At 38.0% G+C, this 20,917-nt stretch overlaps 1 protein-coding gene across 2 annotated transcripts in view; it reads right to left on the reverse strand.

The window, feature by feature from the left end:
- Positions 1-694: 694 nt before the first annotated feature.
- Positions 695-20,917, reverse strand: part of XIRP2 (xin actin binding repeat containing 2) — a 222,225-nt gene continuing 202,002 nt past the window's right edge. The window contains exons 8-9 of one of the 2 annotated variants that reach the window (XM_016195682.2): positions 8,753-8,886; positions 695-2,189 (exon numbers count right to left, since the gene is read on the reverse strand). In XM_016195682.2, coding sequence (XP_016051168.2) covers positions 695-2,189; positions 8,753-8,886 — 1,629 coding nt within the window. Of the gene's footprint in view, positions 2,190-8,752; positions 8,887-11,206; positions 20,592-20,917 lie in introns of those variants that run through there. The other variant, XM_016195673.2, reaches the window with a different exon arrangement.

Below are 20,917 nucleotides of genomic sequence, written 5' to 3' on the forward strand. Positions count from 1 at the left end.
ACATGTTCTATGGTAGTTTAATATAGGCAATTATTTAAAGAACCATAATCATCCTTTTGTTTTTCAGATGAGAACAAAAATGAGAAAGAACATTTTAAATTTTCTAATGATACTGTGGCTTTGGCTTAGTACTTTATTCTTTTCCAGGATTGTGTGTGTGTGTGTGTGCATGTGTGTGTGCACGTGTGTGTTCATGTATACATGTGTATTAAACACTTGCCCCAAGACAAATACTTCTTAAATCATGGAAAACATACATACTTAGAATGACAACATATATGGAAAAAAGTAACAGAACTGGTTTTGTTTGCACCTCAGGTAATTTAATTTTATTTCAGCAGAAATTATAGAGAAAGTATAAGAATCGTGATAAACATCAGCAGTATAGAAGCACACCAGTGATGTTATCTGGCATGTCCAAAACCAGAGCCATATGCTTACATGTCACTTGACAGGAAAACATAGCCGTATTGTTTCCCCTCTTCATTCTATTCAGAATAAAGGTAGATTCAAACCAATTTTGGAAAACATTCTGTAGTGTCACACAGTGAATATCCCATTGTGGTAGAAACGAGATTTCTGAGCATTACATTTACAAGTTCAACAAAAGGCTATTAAAAATCCCGAAAGTCTTATTTCAGAACGACGCTGTGTCTCAGTGCCTGAATGTGGACTGGAAGCGGCCAGGGTGGTGTCACTCGGTGTCACTGTAGCACCTATTCCTTTTAATCTGCTCTTCCATGGTGAGCTGTTCGCACGGGGCCTCCGCCTGGGGAGACGTAGGCGCAGCTGCACATCCACTCCTCGCAGCATGAAAACTTGTGCTTCCACTAACGTGGGTTGCGCCTATTGCTCCGTCCCGCTTCCAATGTTTGATGTCCTCCAGTTCTCTTAAGTACAGGCATGGCATATTTTTAATTTGATCTACAGAATCTATTAAATCAGGCTCAAAAATGTTCTCATTCTTCTTGGAAAAAGCAGCAATTTTCACAGTGTTAGAAAAGAAGAAGTGTAGGCTTTTGTTATTTGAATGGTTTCCTTTGATGTTTAAAATGCTTGTATCCGAAGAGGCTATTGAACTCTTGGCCTTTACTATTAACCCACCACTGAGGCCTGATTTGGGGGCAGACTGTACAGGGGCTCTGGCCATCTGTTCATTGAGAGCCATAGCTAGTACATTCCTCGAGTAAGTCTTTTCAGATTCAAATATACCAAGTAGCTCTGAGATTCTAGATGCATTTTCCAAATTGCCAATTTGATACTCACTTGCAGTATAGTTTGCTTCGCTTGACAGTGGTAATAGATTAGAAAATTCTAAAGTAGCTGGCTTCTGCCTGCAATTATTCAGAGATGAGGCTGCTACATAATTGTTGTTATTATTATTCTTATTCAAGTTCTCTTTGTGATTTTGTGGCACTACCTCATCTTCAGTGCTAGCGACCTGTAAAAACTCTGCACATTCAGGCTCATTGGTGTTTTCGTTTTTCTCCCTCTCAGCGCCCTGCACAACCACACTATTGTTGGCATTAAGATCCGTTTCACTCTTCCTCCAGCTCTTTGTGTCTTCAGTGTCATTCAGCTTCTCGTGCACAGTCTTATTTCCTTCCCTCTCATCTTTTCTTGCTTCACACATTTCCTTTTCTTTGATTCCTGTAACACCCTCTCTCTGATACATAGGGATGGACTGCAGATAGGGCTGTGGGAAAGAAATGCTATCTTGCTGTTGTCCTTTATTTTCCAGAGTTTTAATGTGCTCCATCAGCGACCCACTTCTACATTCGGCAGATGTAGGGGCTGTCGTTTCAGGAGGCCATCTAGGTTTACTCATGTTGAGTTCCTCCTCAAGGAGGAAGGTTTTCTTGGGCATCTCCCTAGAAGGGGGCCAAATGATTTTTAATTTTCCCCTTTCCCCGAATTTTCTCAAAACATCCCTTTGCCTTTCACTGTCATCAGCATCTAGATGTTTATTAAGATCCCCAGGTATGGGGGTGTTTTCTACACTGTTTTTCCTAATATTTGATTCTTCATTAGGAAGAAAGTCCATTGAGCTGCTTTGATTTTTGCAATTCCATCGATCTTTATGCTGTTTGTGTCCAAAACCTTCATCGTAATTTCCCTTAGATTTGAAAAGTTGTTTAAAGTGAGGTTTACAATATATTTGTCCATGAAGTGATGCATAATTTCCCAAACTGCCAGAAAGAACAAAGGAGAAAAAATTAGTATTCCATATATACCCTGCAAAGTCATAGGGAGTTTAGAAATTAATTATTTCAAGAGTGAGCGAGACATTCAGTACAGTTAGCTTACCGGCAATAAAAATGTGCTTACTAATCCAGCATTCCTGTTAGATAACAGTTACAACTAATACCCCACGTGACGCATGTCTTGTAGTATTGAGAATGGCACACTGTATGTCAGATGTTGGCATAATAGGTATTATAGTGTAATGCATATGACTTGCAGATGGTGGAAAATGATAGGGCTAATCTTTGCTCACTCAGTGGTTTAGGTGAGGGGTTGGAATTTTCAATAAATCCTAAGTAGCACACACAAAAATCAACTATTTGAATTTCCTTGGTAACTGGGTTTTGAATGAATTGGAAAGCTTGCCTATGCACTAATTTATCTGACCTTTGGGGGGAGATCAACAAATAGGGTGCCTGTTAAAATTAAAATCAAATTTAGTCCAAGGCAGCAGCAGCATTTTTGAATATGTCTGAATCTCCATGTAAAATCAGATATATCAACGAGATAGTAAAACTTAAAACCCATGATGGATAAAACTTGTAACAAAACTAAGTGACAAGATATCCTCAGCAACCTCAAATACAAGGAGTTAAGGACAAACCACCTACAACGACAAGACTAGCATGATTGTCACATCTGTATGGGTGATAGCAGAGGGAGCAAGGAGGGTCTCTGATGGACCTGAAGATATGAGACCCCAAAATAGCCAGACAGTATTTCCTGGAAAGTACCACATGCCAGTCAGAGCACAGCAGCAGAAACTGGGAAGGGTTTTGCACTCTCCAATAGCCGGCGAGAGCAAGGGCCTGTGCTAGGAAAGACTGGAGCGGCTGCAGAAGCCAGACTCTAAGAACTGAAACACTGAGAACACGGTTCCACACTGAGAGAAAAAGATATGGGAGTGGAATCAAAATTGAGTTGGTTAATGATGACAGAACTTAAAAAGAAGGTCCTGACTAACATGGGGAGAGGAACCAAGGCAGGACATCCCAGAAGTAAAGCCATCACAGAATATAAATACCAGAAGACGAAGCTTTGTGAAGTTGGGAAAACCATCCTGAATTTACCTCCTTCTAAGATCTAGGAAAATTAATTTCACGTAAAAGTGAGCAACAAAAAAGAATCAAAGCCAAATATTACACAAAGTTATTATAAGAAATACAAGAGTAGGAGCATTATAATATCCCGGCAGACAATAAAGACATGCTAGATAAAACAGGTTCTCAAAGCATCAAAACTTCAACCTACTATTTCAAAATGAGCTAGAAGACATTGAGGAAATGACCAAAGACCTGAAAGAACACAGTGAACTGTAATTAGTAAAAGTCATAAACAAGGTGTCAGGAACCAGAAAAAATAGAAGCAAAGGAGAAAAACCGTCAGCAATAAAAACTAAACTAAAAACTATAAGAGCAAATAAACACACTAGAAACACACTAGAAAGTGTTTTAAGAAAAGAAATAGGATATAAAGATAAAAACTTAGAATCAGAAGTGAAAAAAAGAGATAAAGATTTGAGAGAAAGGCAAATATAAAGATAGGCACAAAATATCCTTGTATAGCTAAGAGGAGTTCTGGGAGAAGAAAGAAAAGCTATAAAATGGGTTAAATATTAAAAAGCTATAATTTAAGGAAAGTTTCCTGATATAAAAATGTATGAAACTACAAATGAAAATGCACACTGGATAGCTGACCCTATTGGCCCAGAGTGACGAATGCCAAGAACTATTTTAGAAAACATTCTGGACTTTTAAATCTTTTTGTGTATCTAAACAGAAAAAAGAGTATATGACTTATAAAGAAAAGAAGTTAGAGTATTATCAGATATTTCCAACATGTTATGCAAGAAGAAAATAGAATAATACATTTAAGATATTCAATGAAACAAAGTGTAAACAGAGTATTTTACTTTCAGCAAAACTGGCTTTCCCTTGTAAAGATCACAGACAAATTGTTATGAGGCTATAAAAACTTATAAATAAGTCACAGGGATGTAATGTACAGCATAGGGAATACAGTCAATAATATTGCAATAACTTTACATGGTGACAGGTGGTTACTAGACTTCTTATGGTGATCACTTTGTAAGGTATATAAATGTCAAATCACTATGCTGTACACCTGAAACTAATATAATATTGTATGTCCACTATATTTTAATTAAAAATAGCTTTACATTCCAAAGATAAAACATAACTCAAGGAATATTGTTTCCATGAGCTTTTTCTGAGGAATCTACTAAAAAATAACCTTGAACAACCAGCATGTCTACAGAAACATCAGCATAAAGACTGATAGTAAGATATAATACATTGTTACCTATAATCTAAGAATGAGGGCAAAGAGGGAAATAATACGATATGAAATGGCTGTGTAATATGACACTGAGATATGGAAAACACTTTTTTAAAATGGGGGTGTGAGTGACTGGAGAGCAAATTCAATTTTTAATGTTTTGATAATCAAATGAGTGATGCTGATAGTTTTGTTATTCCAAAACTATTGTCCAAATGAGTATGGGATATTCTAATTCTGTTATCTCCTTTGTCTTTGAGAACCAGAAGTCATGAAGTAGAAGAAAAGAGACATAGATATCATAGAGAAGAAGCTAAGCAAAAGCAGTGAGTATTGAATTTAATTTAGAAATGTCACTACAAAATGGTGATATATATTTTCTTTATAGTATTTACTCGCTCAACAATTTTCAAACTTTTTCATCTCATGGCACACATAAACTAATTACTAAAATTCTGTGGCACACCAAAAAATATATATTTTTGCTGATCTCACAAAAAATATGTATAATTTGGTTGATTTAAAAAATAATAATAATAGTAATTATCTACGTTTTTTGCTCCAAATTGACTTTTAAAAATCAGGTACCTATACTTGTATGTAAGGATTTCTGGTTCCAAGAATTCACCAATCAGATGCAATATTATGTGATGTGACCAATAAGATGCAACTCTATTGTATGACCTATATATTTATGGTTCAAGACAGGGCATTCATACCGGGCCATTATTGTGTTGGCTGTTGTCATTTTTTAAAATTTGGCAATCTAAGAAAAAAGAGGTCAGTGTCCCTGACTAAATAGTCAGGTAATGCATGTTTTAAAAATTCTTGCAGCACACCGGTTGAAGATCACTGTATTAACTTTTAACACTAAAAAAGTTTAGAAATAGTGACCAACCCAGTAGAAAGAGCATCAAGATTATTGTTGTGAAATGCCACTTCTCACTAAAAGAAACCAGGACTTAGAGAAATGAATGATTACAGGCCTGCAGAAGTAAGTGTCCAAGATGAGCATGGAACTAGTCCTATCAGATAATAGGGAAACTATCAAAGACTACTAAGGTCTTGTCAAAAAGACTGAGAAGACAGCTTGAAGGGGCTTCCACTCTCCAGGGATAGAATAATGTATCAGTAACGATAATAATTACATCTGATTGAAACCAATTACATACATGCAAATATGAGTTTAAAAAGATATTAAAAACATTTTTAAATTGGCTACCTCTAGGGGTGATAAGGGGCCCTTTCATTATACTGTTAAATAATTGATACATCGGCAAAACTCATAAATAAAAGAAAAAGATTATACATTTATTCTGCCTTTCCTTCACCTACTCAACATTTAACCAAATAATATATGACAGGAAGCATATCCTGTTAAAATATTCTAATTAATAATGAAAAGGAAAGAACAAAAATAGAATAGCAACATTTTGCAAACATCAATTAATGGATATAGGTATTAAGCTTCAATATCTGCTATGATCACAAAACCAGAGCCAAGCAGACATATGTGCTTATGGTACTCTTGCCAACACTCCCTACGTTATCTTGAAAGGCATCAAATCTTAGTTTACAAAAACCAAAATCTAGATTCAGGTGACAATTTGACAGAAATACTGAGGGAAAAGGAGCATATGAACTGCACTATGAGTGTGCAATTAGCAGATCCAGACTGTGGAAAACTACAGGTCAAAAGTCCTGGGTTCTTCACAGATAAATTTTAAGGATTGAAAGGAATGGATGGAAAACCTATAACTTAAAACTTAAAAGCCACATCAAAGTTTTTAAATATAGATAAAATTAAAGTATAGTATCTAGGAAAGCACATCTGGATAAAAAACTATAAAAATGCAATGAAGTAGTTATTGAAAAAGGATACTATTTACTCACAGGAGAGAGATAGTGGGTTGCGTTTGGGTGGGGAACATGGGAGGACCTTCTGCAGTAACTAGTAATGTATTTCTCGGCCTTAGTAGAGGCTACAAAATGTTCATTTTGTAATAATTTTTTTAAAGTTTTTATTTTTATTTTGGGGGGGGAGAGAAAGATAAACATTGATTTGTTGTTCCACTTATTTATGCATTCATTGGTTGATTCTTGTATGTGCCCTGATGGGATTGAACCCGCAACCTTAGCATATCAGATGACACTCTAACCAACTCAGCTACCTAGCCAGGGCCACTTTATAATAACTTATTGAGCCATATACTTGCTTTGATTGTTTTTCTTTATTTGTGGTTCTTTGTACAATGATTTTTTAAAATATCAGTCATTGAATAAGTATTTTTGAGTTCTTGTTATATGTCAACTTTACTAGGTATTGGCAAGACAAACATTAGCACATTTCCTACAGTGGGGACAATTACATCAGATTGTGTTAACAATGGAGCAAGCACAGGGGATATTTTAGGAGCCCAGAAGCAGCACACTTGCTTCATAGGTGGGGGTCAAAGCAGGCTTTTTCAAAGATGTGAAGTCTCAGTTGAAGTCTAAAGAATGAGTGGATATTAGCCTGATGGAGAGCTGAAGGAGAGGCATTTGAAAACCCCTACAAGGAATGGAAATAACACTTGGGACCAGAAAGATATGAGAGAGAAAAATAATGATTTTGAAGAACTGAGAGAAATACAGTCTTCATGAAAAGTAACATGCAGTGTGAGGAAGGGGTGTTGGGAGAGGAGCAGGGGATGATCCTTAATTGCCTTTTAATTAATATTAAGATGTTAATTTTTTTGATAAAGGAAGGCATTATCTGTTTTAAACAGGGAAGTTTTTGCATTTACAAAGATCATTCTCATTACATCACGGAGCATGGCATTGTGCACTGTGGTGGTGGCGATGATGGTAGTGAGAGACACTGGAGGCAGGGAGGCCAACTAGCTAGAAAGGCTGTTACATTACTACAGGTGAGAGATCACACTTAAAAGATACCTGGTCCATGGGGATGGAGCAAAGTGTACAGCTCAAGAGGAATTTGTGGGACATAAATTACAGGACTTGGTCATTGCTTAGGTGCAGGGAATGGAGAGAAAGAAGTCAAATGTAACTTCCTGTTTCAGCCATTGAGTTAATGTTAATGCTATTTACTGAGAGTAGCATACAGGCCATGAAGTCAAGGAAGCAATTTTGGTAGAGAGGAGATAATGGGGCATATTGGATTTGCTGTACTTATGAGAAATCTAATTGGAGCAATATACTAGTCATTTAGATATAAGTGTCTGATACACAGAAGAGAGTGCTGGGCTCGTGGTACAGATTTCAGAGTTACTGCTACATGGGTGATGATTAAAGTTATGAGCATGGTTCTTATAAACAAGAAAGAATAAATGCCCATAACAGAATTCTAAGAAACTCTAACATCTGGGTGATGGACAGAGAAAGGATCGCCCACACAGGAGTCTGAGAAGGAACACCCAGAAGGCAGGAGGAAAACCATTACACTCTGGTATCACGGAAACCAAGAGAAAAGAATGTTGCAATGACGAGTGTTTGACATTGTCAATTAAAGTCCAGAAAGATATAGTCTGAAAGATGCACATTGGATTTAGCAAAATAATTACATTTCAGCATTTCAGACTATACCTGCAACAAAGGCCACATTCATTTAATTGCACTTACTTCAAGAGTTTTGAAAAATGAGTGCTTCTATTTTTTCCCTTAGATGGAATAGCCCAAGCACAGGTAAACTCCAGCTCCCACCACCTGTTTCTGTTTATAAAGTTTTACTGGATACAGCTAGGCCCCTTCGTTTACAGCCTCACCTGTTTGATTATCGATGGCTGCTTTTCCACTCTACTGGAAAGCTGAGTAACAACATTGACAGCATTGCCTGCAAGGTTGAAAAGGCCTACTATATAGCCCTTTACAGAAAAAGTTTGCTGACCCCTGATCTAGAGTCTAGACTTCAGGCTAAAGTAGTAACTTAAAAATCCTGATTTGCACAGTAACTTCTTAATTTTTCTTATCTATATATGATCTCCATGTTCACATAAAAGGAATCCTTCTTGATTTGATTGGGAAAGCAAAATTTCAAAAGGAAAATGGTCACAGCCATCCTGAGCAAAGCACAACAAAACATGTCCACATCCCTTTTGTAGTTGGGTTAACTGATGGCAGCAAGATCTGGAAAAATCTGCATTTTCCTGGAGATGTTATAAGTACACTGCAGGCTGCTGAATATTTGTACCACGCACCATAAAACGTTTACCTCAGTTTACTGTTGCAGTGGTGGCATCGGAAGCAGGACTTATGAAAACTCTGCTTGTCTGCTGTTAGGCACTCCATTGGATAAACCGTCTTTTGACAAAGTATACATATTTCCTTGTCTTGGAGTAGCAGCTTCTAAAAATAAAAAATTTACAAAAGCTTATTTAGAGTTATCTTCAATCACATTGTAAAATCAAAACAAACAAGAGCAGCGTATTAACTGGCCATGCAGTTAACATAGAAAGCTCTGACTATTGTCCTGATATTGCCTCTTCGGATATAAGCCATTCTTACATTGGGTCTGAGATCTGGTGCAATCAACCTTACTCTAGTGTCTCTACTATTATTTAAGGACGCATACATGAGCAAAACATGTTCATTACCTTTAAATCATTAAAAAGAATATATTGTAAACTCAGCCAGGAGGAACCCTGAGAGCACTTGTCATTCTAGACAACTAAACTTTCCATCTATATAAAGGTTTACCCCTAACTTGGTCCAAAGCTTTTATTTTTTAAAACATTCTAGAGAGATTTTTCTAAAATATGTACATATCTTTTCTAGCTGAGGACATTGCATTTGTTTAAGTATTTTCTTAATGATAATGTTGACTCTATGACAGCAATTATTAACTTTAATCCAGTGAGACTCCTGATTACATTGAAAGGTTCAAGGCCATTTGTACTCAAACTAAATGGCTTTAGATTTTAGGGCCTTTTGGATTTGCAAGGCTGCCTTTTATAGTCTCCCTACCTCTTCCCTAGCTCTAAGGTGTCTACAGTCACATGCTACTGCTTGAATGCTCACTCCTACGAATAATAGTAGTTATATTTCTAACCAGTGTTTGCATAGTGGTTCAAAATTGACACAGAACTTTCACCTCAATATTGTTTTAATCCTCACAATGATCCAGTGAGAATAACTAAGCTTTCATATTAGTTATATATAAAGGCACATATGCTCAAGGTTCTTTATACAAATAAATATATGTACTTTAATGTTTTGAGGCTCAATTTGGGCTACTGAGAGTTCTCTTTTATTTGGTTCTAGTGGGGGACACATTTCTATATTTAACATCAAGTGTTTTTGTGTGTATCTCTTAGATAGGTAAAACTGAGAACTTGAAATTAATTAGACAGCTTTGCTTAATTATGCCAGAAGCAAGCACATTAAGAAATCATATTAACCTGAGAAACTAGACACATATGTTGCAAATATGATAGAGGCATAATTATCAGTTTCAGCAATTTTTATTTCTAAGCTTGCTATTTCTTTCAATCTGTCTAAAAGAATGGACTACACTAATGATGCACGTTAATTATGTAAATCCTTTTATTGTGAAGCCTCATTAATTGTAAAATGTAGAGAAATATAAATAAATGAGCTATTCTCTGATGTTAAAAAATGTACTAAGTTCTGCTCTGGCCAGGTGGCTCAGTTGGTTGGAGCTTTGTCCCGTACACCAAAAGGTTGGAAGTTCGATTCCGGGTCAGGGCATATACCTCGGTTGGGGGTTTGATCCCCAGTCATGGTGAGTGTGGGAGGCAGCTGATCTATGTTTCTCTCTCACATTGATATTTCTCTCTCTCTCCCTTCCTCCCTCTCTAAAATCAATTTTTTTAAATGTAGTAAGTTCTTATGTTTTAAGTCTCCTTCCTTCCAAATATAATCAAATTTTAAAAATGTCTTGTTCATGTCTAACTGTGAATGAGGCCAATTGAGCTATCATTTGGGGTTTACAAAAGGTGAAAAAATATGTTATAGATAAGAAAAAAACAACAGTGGAATTAGAGAAAGTTAACTCCTTTCAACCCAATAACAATAACTAAATATACAAAAGGTATAACTTTAAACCTACACTTTTGTCAGAGATACCAATCAATAAAAATCCTTAAAGCACATATGATGAATATAAATTGCTTTTTGGATTATTACCAGGCTATATTGGATTTAAACACAAACACCATTTAAGTTTGGCAGTTAAAAATACATCAATAGTAGGTCAAGGGACATTATCTAATATTGTCTTAAATAAGTGGATGAAATAATAACTTTTAATAAGGAATATTAACTGTGTCATATGTGTGTACAATTATTTATAAGCATATAGTTATATATAATCATTAAATTCTATTATAATAACAATTATTATATCTACTGCTTTTTCCAAACCCTTATTTACCTTGACAAATACAGGTCTCAATAATCTATATTTTTAATAGTATTTGTTATTCTCACACAGTGCATACAAATCATATTAGATGGTTTTGTAAAGAGAAAGTAGTAAAGGCAAGCATTGTAAAGAGAAGGACCTTGGCAACCAGGGAGAGCTGTTAGTCTTAGGTTATATTGTTTGGTTACTGCCATGCACTCTTTTAACTGCAAAGCATCTTAACTATGGAACATATGCCTTTCAGTGGGTTAATCTTACTTCATGTTTTGCAAGCTCATTTACCACGTATGAAGGCAGATTCCTCTTGGAAGGCGGTTCTCATCTCAGCTGCAGAAGCATCTGAAGCTGCATATCCCACACTTTCAAAAACTCTTTCACTCTCCTGCCACGTCTTTTGAAAATTCCTCCTGAGCTCTTCAGGTGAATCAGAAATATCTAAAATATGGCCAGCGATGACATCTTCATAGGTCGGTGGGGCATGCTTGAAGTTGAAGCCAGATTTGCCAATTTCTGAGTTATGCAATGGAGACACTGTCCTCCTTGACTCAACAACTCGACTCTCAAATGCATCCACACCTGAGAAATGTTCAGTTGGAGGCCTCATTTCAGGGTGTACACTGGGCTGCTTAACAGGAATGTTTTCCTGCCACTCTTTAGGACGATTGCAAGAAAAATCTGTAAAACTAGTGTTCTCTAAAGATGTTAATCCAAATTCCTCCTTAGAAAACGCATGACTTTCTTGTTTTACATTACGGTTTGCTTCTCCATTTACATAAACTCTTGAATTTGACTTTGCTTCAAAAACTGGGCCATCCTCAAATTCCCTGAACCACCTGTTTATTTCATTTTCATGGTCATTCACAAAGTTTTCGGCCATTTGAACAGTTCGGTTGGCTGCTCCGTATCTCTGTGTGTGCTCCGACAGGCGAGGCCCTTCCACTCTACGGATGATTTCAACTGAGTCAAAACTTTCGGCCTCCGGCACCATGCTCTGGGTGGAATTTGCTCCATCTTTGTGAACGTAAGTTGCCCTTTTCTCCACTTTTCTCACTTCCTCTTGAGCTTCCATGGATTCTCTGAAGGAACCGCTATCAACAGGATTTACACTGATAGGTATGGTTATTGTAGGAGAGTCCCTACCACGAGTCTCTATCTTGATTTGGCGACGGAGGGTTGCAGGAGACGTGATGATCTCAGACCTCTTCTCTACGATTGGAACTGGGGTTCCCGAGGAACACGGGAGGGTCCCTCTAGATAACTTTGCGGTGGTGTCTTTGAGTTTGACAAGCTGTTCAGAGCGACTCCTGGGTGGGGAAGGGGAGGTGTTTGCTCTGTGAATTCTAGATGTTTGTGACACAGGCGTCCTTGGTGATGGTTCAGCAAAACTGTCCTTCTTAGGGGACGGAGAAGGCTCATCCTTAGGAGAGGTTTCTGTTCGCCGGGCAGTAGACTCTATTGTTATGAACGTTGGTGATGGTGGGCGTGTTTTTAAAGAGGGAGGAGGAATCCTGCTGTCCTCCAATTTAATTTCCTGATGGGTTTTCACATGATTGTGAGTAGCCGCTGCCTGATGCGTTTCTACTTGGTGGTGCTGCGTTTTTGCTACAATGGTATTTTCTTCCTGTTGAGTGTTTTTATTATAGTTGACATTAACATTAGACACTTTAGATAAAGTTTCATTAAGACTGGTAGGTTTATTTCTCTGCTTTCCTGCTTTCGAGGATGTCATGGCTGTTTGAATTATATTTTCACAAGACACGAGCATAGCCTCTGCTTGGGTCTTAATATGTGTTATTTCTTCTTTGACTTTTCCTATGTTACTCTCCGCAGCAATGCGAACTCCGTACTCCCTTTTTTCTTCACTTAATAGCCATCCTGGGATAATATTTAACAGTGTCTGAAATGTTCTAAGGCCCTTTGTATCTGACTCTGCTTCAAACTGTTTCACCCTAGACAGAATCTCTTGTAATTCTTCACGTTTTCTCAAAAATTCCAATATATTTATAGCACATTTCCCATTCTCCTCCTGGGATTCTTTCACAGAGGAAAATAAAGATTTGTTTTGTGTAATCTCTTGCTTTGAATCTTTAGTATTGGAAAAGGCTTGTTTCTGTTGTATGCCCTCAACGCCAAGCCATTTTTCATCCTGAACATTATTGTATGGCTGCGGCAATTTTTTATGTTCAACTTGACTTTCTGAAGTTTGTATTTGTGTTTGCTGAAAATTCTCCGTCTGTGAATCAATATGCACATCGGTGACCTTTTGCTTGACTGCCTTCTGTGCTGATGTATTCAAATGTTCTTGTTTTCTTTCAACTATTAGTCTCTCTTCTTTTGGACTAATCATCAGTGGGCCCTGAATTGTTCCTTCACTTTCTAAAAGTTTTCCACTCTCAGATTCTCTGCATTCTCTTTGCTGTTCATGAACTATACTGAACTTACTTTCACAGCTCTTCCCTGAGAGTTGCGTAGGCAATTTTATTGTAACTCTTTTCTCCTTCTTAGGTAATTGATGACATTTTTCAGCCATCGATTGCTGATTACTACGTTCAGCGCTTGCTTCAGTTTTCTCGGTTTCCTGATGCTGTTGTTTGGTAATGATTTGAACATCAATTTTGGATTGCTTTTTATGGCTTTCGTAGCTGTGGTCTGTCTCATTTAATTTATGGTCTAGAGTTGGAAGCTTGATGGTTCTAACTTTGAAACTTGGGGAAGCTGGTTTGCTTTGGGACAAGTGCAACTGCTCCAGATACTCCTGTTGTGTTTGCTGTGCATTACATTCTTGGTGACTCTGTTTAACGTCACAAGCTGATTTAGATTCTATCATGTCCCTTGAGCTCTGCAAAACTTCCTGCTTCATGGCATCTTTGTCCTCTGCAGCTGCTAGAACATGTTGGAGCCTCTTGGTGGCAACTGTTACTGCTGGTGTTGTGGAAAGCTTGTTATCAGTACACACTCCTTGTACTTGAGAAGGACTTTGAGAGTCTGGGTTGGGTTGGGCCACAGTGACCCTCGAGTCCATTCCAGGGAAAGGAACCTCCTCATTTGTTTTTTGTAACAGCACTTGCTTTCCCAACTCTGATATGTTTCGACTTTGGCATTCTGTTTTGGCTACGTTATAGCAAAAACTCTCGTGTTTCTGTTTTTCAAGCTCTTCTCTTTGTTGTCTGTATTTTTCTTCAGCAATCATTAAAGGTGTCTTAAATTTTCTCATGTAAGGTTTTGGATTTTGTTGTCCTGAACCCGCAGGAAATGAATGAGATTTTAAGAGAGGTGTTTTTCCTTGTTTATCCCTGGGTGGTAAAGTTTCTGGAGCTGTCTGTGAGAGAGACCTTGGAGAGTCCACAGATAATTGTTTTCTTTCAGGAAGACTTTTTCTAGATATGTTCTGCTTTGTCTCTGTGTGTTCACTGCTAGTCGCCGTTATTACTCTTTCCTGATCATTCGAGGGAGTGATTTTACATTCCATATCTGTCAGGGAATTTTTCAGTTCAACTCTTGGGGAACCATGAAACATTTTGTCTTCTAAGTGCTTGGGAAGTTTGGGTTTTGGTAATGTGGGAGGTGGCAGCCGGGCTCCTGATTTTCCTGTTTTGATTTTAGCCTGAGAATGAGTTTGCTGAGAGCTTGAGGTTGCTTCTTGGGAATATTGTACGGATGCTCCACTGTGCTTTTCTTGAACATAGGAGGGAAGGAAATGTGCTGGGTTTAGAGATGAAGTTGGGGGAGGGGGAGGGAGGAGAAACACTGGTAGATATTCTCTTGCAGACTTCTCATCTTCGGGTGGTGGAGGAAGAGGGAGGCCTGGGAAATTTTCAAATTCAGCCTTTATCTTCTCTGTGGACAGTGAAGGAAGAAACCCATTTTTTTCAGGCAACATCATTAAAGCAGGTGGGGGAGGGAGAGGAAATTCTATTTCAGATGATGCATTGGAAGGCGGAGGAGGTGGAGATGGAGGTGGAGGAGGGCATTCACTTTCCTTTGCGTTATTTTCCGGGTTCAAGTTGACTGGATTAAAGGACATTTCCATTGCCTTTTTTAAGTCTGTGGAAGTATTTGTCTTCATTAGAAAGTCCTGGCTGTTCAGATAAACATCACTCTTCTGCTTTTTGTCAGTGGTTTGAAATTTATCGCAGCTTTTTTGGGAGACTTTTACTTCTGTTCCATTTGATATGTCTTGATCTACAGGCAAAGTCTGCCACACTGGCTGAGGGGTCACATTTTTTTTCTTTATATCTTTATTACAATATTGTAGTTCTTGCTTTAACAAGGTTTGCTTCTGAAAGTTCCCTGAAACTTCACAGGATTCTCTGACTGCCTCGTTGACTGGGCCCTTGGTTGGACTGGGGTTAGAGCTTTGTGTATCTGTTGATATTTTAGTGTTTTGGGTATTTTTAAAGCTCTTTACAGGGAAAGACTCAGTCTTCTGGTGGTCTTCCCTCAGTCTGCAAGTTTGAGGCTGCTGCTTTCCCACTGCTTTATCAATAGATGGGATAGAGTTAAAGATGGCATCCTTCTTCTGTTCTATCACTGTCTCTGATTCCTTAGTTTTTAGATTTTCCTTAACTGACACAGTTGAAGTCAATCGTTTGTTCATATGTTCCTCTCTAAGATGCTGCTCTGTTGTGGTATCAGTCCAGATACCCATTTTGCCCCTTGAGTCCAACACATTTTTAATAACTTTGTGGTCTGAATTAGATAGTCTGCTAAGGCTCTTCTCAAGAGCATCATTGTTTTGTTCACGATCTATCACAATCTTTACAGTGCCTTTGGGGCCTTTTGGAAGATTTACCTCAGTTCTTTCTTCTAATAAATTCCCATGACAAGATGCGCCTATAGTTTGTTTCAGAGTGTCTGTTCCTCCTTGCCACCTGGCCACTGGCTCAAATGGTCCTGGTCTTGGCTGAAGAACATGTTTTCTGTCTGTCTGGACACCCATCTGATGAATCTCTGTTTTCTGCTCTTGTGAGGATCCTACCATTGAAGCTTGCACACCTTCTTTGATTACACCTTTTTTATTTACCTCTTTGAAAGCTCTTTCTGCTTCTTTCAGATTCTTTAATGACATTTCAAGATCATCTAGGATAATCTCCTTTTTCAGGATTTCTGTCCTTGTGTTTGCTGTCTTTTCAAGGCATTCAATAGCTTTCTCAAAATCATCAGGGATGGCATTGGGCTGTTTAGATTCTTTCCATGGCTGGGTTGATTCCTTAAGTGACTTGAGTGTGGCCAGCATGTCACCTTTTATGATTTCTTCTGTTTTAGCCACTGTTTTCTGATTTATGGCCTGGTGAAGGGAATTGAGGGTTGATTTCAAATCACCTTTTATAATTTCTTCTTTGGGTGTCTTACTAGCTGTACTCTGAGGCTCTGTCATGAAAACCTTAACTGTATTATGCACATCTCCTGGAATGATATCAGTTTCATTAACAGTACGTTCAACCTGAGACTGCCTTTTATTTAGTAATAGTTTTGTGCCCTTTACGTCACCACCAATTATCTCTTCCTCTGTTTCTTGTGTCCCAGCTGTTAGTGTTTCATCTGACCCCATCTGGAGTTGTTTGAGATAATCCAAAGCTCCAGTTTCTATGCATGTTGTGAAAAACTGAACATTTCCCCTCTCAGACGCATCAATTTTTGCCCTTTCAGGTATTTTATTATTTGATATGGAAGATAGCAAATTATGAATGGTACGTTTTACATCACCCTTTATGATTTCTTTATTCTCAATGGTATCACCGGCGTTTTCATGAAGAAGACAGTAGATCGTCATGTTAATATCTCCCCTTTCATCTTCCTGAATTAAAATGCCTTTCCTTACAGACCTTTCCTCTGAGAACAGGCTTTTTATTGCTTGCTGTACATTACCACTCACTATCTCTTCTTTTTCAGCATGAAATTCTGTTGATCTGTTTAATAATTGAGTTTTGGTCAAATTAACATTTCCCTTCTCCTCTTCACTAACCATAATCTCTCTTTTCATACAGTCTCTTTTGGAAAGTAGGTTCACCATTATATTTCTGAGATCAGCCCTGATCACTTCTTCTTTCTGTATCTCAGGAGATGTTTGGTTCATTAGCTTGTATTTTGCCATTCGGACATCCCCAACTTCATCAGCTTCAATGATGATTCCAGGAGCCTCTATAACTTTTTGAGAGTAGAGTTCTTCTAAGGTTTTTTTAATGCTCTTGCCAATAATTTCCACCTTTTCTACCCCACTTTCATTAAATTCATGAAGGGGTGTAGTTTCAAACAGCCATGTAGTTGTCTTGACATCGGAAGGAGGGATTTCTTCCCTGGTGATTTTTGTGATGCTTTCATCTGCTTCCTTAATAGAATCCAAAGTCTGGTTTTCAAAAAGCCACACTGCCTGCTTCACATCACCTTTCTGTATATCTTGCTGGGTGACTGTTTGGACATTTTCATATTCCAACCCTTCTCCTCTCAGCTCATCCATAGTGTGGGTTTCGAATAGCCAAGTAGATGTTTTAACATTACCCTTTTGTATTTCATTGACACTCACTGTTCTTATGTAAGCATTCTTATTAAAATTTTCAGACTCAAAAAACTGTTTACTTGTCTTTACATCCCCACCTTGAATATGGTCTACAGTGGGCACAATATCATGTGATTCTTCTGAAATCTGATCCAGTGGCTGCGTTTCAAATCTATATCTGACAGAACTAACATCTCCCTTCTGAATATCTTCTTGTGTGACAGATTTAATAACATACACAGTCTCCGATTCATTAATTGAATCTAATGGTTTTGTTTCAAAAAGCCACCTAGTCCCTCGTACGTCTCCATGGATTACCTCTTCCTTTTGAACTGTTGTCACTTCATGATAACACCCTTCTCGGTCTTGAATTGCATAGAGCGGCTGGGTTTCAAAGAGCATTCTGTAGCTTTTTACCTCACCCTTTATTACTTCCTCAGTAATTGATTCTTTGGTGCAGATAGAGTCACATTCTTCTTTAATCTCATCTAAAGAAAAAGTCTCAAAGATAAAGCACCCCTTTCTTACGTCCCCACCTTGTATGTCTGTCACTGTCTTAACTAATTCATCACCTTCTTGGCTTTCTTTTATCCTATCGATGGGTTGGTTTTCAAAAAGCCACCTACAATTTAAAACATTGCCTTTCTGAATATCTTCAGTCTTTAGGGTTTTGATCTTTTTCAAAACTTCCTCGGAACTGGAACTGATAGAATCTAAGGACTGATTTTCAAATTTATGCAGCATGCTGGAGACATCGCCAGCTTGGATATCCATCCGGACTGCCTTGGTCTCCTTTCCTTCTGCTCCTTGTATGCTGTCCAAATTTTCTGTCTCAAAAAGAAAACGTGCTGTATGAACATCCCCACCTTGGATCTCCTCCTGTTTTACAGTTTGCAATTTGACTGTTGTGTCAGAGTCATCTTTTATGGTATCAAGTGGCTGAGTTTCAAAGAGCCAAGTACAGGCTTTGACATCTCCCTTAAGAATTTCTTCACTGCCAGTCATTAATGAAACTTTTTCATAAAGCGACTCCATTGGCTGGGTTTCAAAAAGCCATTTGCAGGTTTTGACATCCCCTTTAACAATATCTGTAGCGTGCTCAGTTTTACTTTCTAATTCTTCCATATTACTAACGTACTTAATTGAATCAAGAGGTTGGGTTTCAAACAGCCATTTGGCAGATTTCACATTTCCAGTTTGTATTTCTTGAGCAGATATTCCTCTAATTATCTGAAATTTATGAATGCTTTCATCAAACTGGTCAATTGGCCTTGTTTCAAAAAGCCACCTGCAGCTTCTTACATCACCTCTTAGGATTTCTTCTTGCTGGACTGTCTTTACCTGATGATATTTTCCAAGGTGATCTTGAATGGCATAAAGTGGTGTCGTTTCAAAGAGCGATTTATTTAATTCTACAGCACCTCTTGTAACTCCCTCCACCTCTATTTTATGTGATGCATCAAATTTAATTAAATTGTTTGATTCAAAGATATGTGTGTAATTCCTTACATCCCCTTTGTCAACTTCTTCAAGTTTCACTGTTCGTACGTATTCCTTTTTATCTTCTCTAATGTCTTCCAGAGGTTGGGTTTCAAAAATCCATTTTTGGTGCCTAACATCCCCCTTTTCTTCTTGGGAGGCAGTGATTCTTTTAAGTTTTCCTACATCAGGGCTATCTTTTAAAGCCTCTATTGGAAGTGTTTCAAAGAGATGCTTGGTAGTTTGTACATCACCCCCTATTTTCTCTTCAGATCTTCGAGAATCTGCATCGGGAACTTCATTTAAAATGTCTAATGGCTGTGTTTCAAACATCCAACACTTTTTGGAGACATCTGTACCTATTATTGTTTCTTTTTCAGTGATGACCTCTTCGGAATCTTCTTTGATTTTCTCCAAAGGTTGAGTTTCAAATAACCACTTTGCCCTACTCACCCCACCTTTGACATTTTCCTCCATGGATATTCCTCTGATGACTTTAATTTCAGTAATATCCTTGTTAATTGTGTCCAAGGGCTGTGTTTCAAACATCCAACGTGCTGTTCTCACATCACCCTTTTCAACATCTTCTCTGTGAACAGTTTTAATTTCTAGCATTTGACCTAAACCATCTCTAATAACATATAACGGTTGAGTTTCAAAACATTTTATACTTCTCTTAACATTTCCCTTAATTTCTTTGAGCTCAGACTTGAGTTGCAGTAGGTGAACCTCATCTACTGAATGAAGCTGCCCAAGTTGATCCAGATGTTGAGTTTCAAACATGTATCTCACGGTCTTGACATCTCCCCCAGTTATGTCCGTTATGGCCGTTACCCCTGATTCTTCTTCTTGACCTTGATGCATTTTATTCATTGAGTCTAACGGCTTTGTTTCGAACATCCACCGGGCTGTGCGGACATCTCCTCTGGCTAGCTCAGGAATTTTCTCAGCATTTTCTTCGATGCCAGAAGAATGATCTCCCAGTGTATCTATGGGTTGGGTTTCAAACATCCACGTGGTATATTTCACATCACCACCAGCAATGACTTCTTGATCAGCAATGCCTTTGGAGATGTTATCTTCATCTGGAGATCCATTGTTGATGGAGTCTAATGGCTGATTCTCGAAGATCCATCTTATGGACTGCACCTCCCCTTTCAGAATTTCATCCCATTCCAGGAGTTCTCTTTCTGAGTTAAGAGCTTTTTGAGAACTGTCATTTGTATTTTCAAAAACGCACCGGGTTTGTTGCACATCTGCTGAAACTGAGCTCCCTGTGTTTGCTTGACTAGAAACAATCTCAGAAACCTCACTGATATAATCTTTTTCTAAGTTTTTTCTTAACTCGGGATGGATGTGTTTATATAAACGGTTTAGTTCATATAAATTTCTTTGCTTGGAATATAATTCTTTAGGGACTGGTGGTATTCTAGGAGGGCTGGGCAATTCAGGGGACTGGGAAAATGCTGTCACATCTAAAGGAGTTTGAAATATATCAGGTGGGGGAGGAGGAAATTCTTCTGTCTTTCCCAAAGGAGTGGCATGAACTTGTGCCAGAGTTGAGGAAGTGACACTCTGGTCACTATATCTTGTGGTTGATGTTTCCTTCCTCTGGCTGGTTGAAGTGCAAGAAGTGGTAGAGGTACCCACCATTGATGATGGCTTTAAAATCTCTTCATATTCATTTTCAATCTTTAAGGGAGAGAAAATCAAATCTTATAAAGAGGAGTAGAGTGGTGGAGACTTCCTAGGTATTGTGCTTCACCTGTTCATCTGCTATGCCATCTCCACTGGGATCATCAGGTGACATACTCCATTTAGAAATCTACTTAGGAGCAATATTCAGTGTTTGTTACTATCTTTCCTGTAATCTATCTGCACATTTAGAGTTATATTCCCCATTCAATACATCAACGACTCAGTATTTTAACCTATACATATCATCTTGATTAATTTTCCTCCTTTAGTTGATGTACTATGCAGAGTAATCTAGAGGGAAACAATAAAAGTCTTACAGT

This window comes from Miniopterus natalensis, chromosome 8 (assembly GCF_054644295.1).
Source record: "Miniopterus natalensis isolate mMinNat1 chromosome 8, mMinNat1.hap1, whole genome shotgun sequence".
Classification (NCBI taxonomy): Eukaryota; Metazoa; Chordata; class Mammalia; order Chiroptera; family Miniopteridae; genus Miniopterus; species Miniopterus natalensis.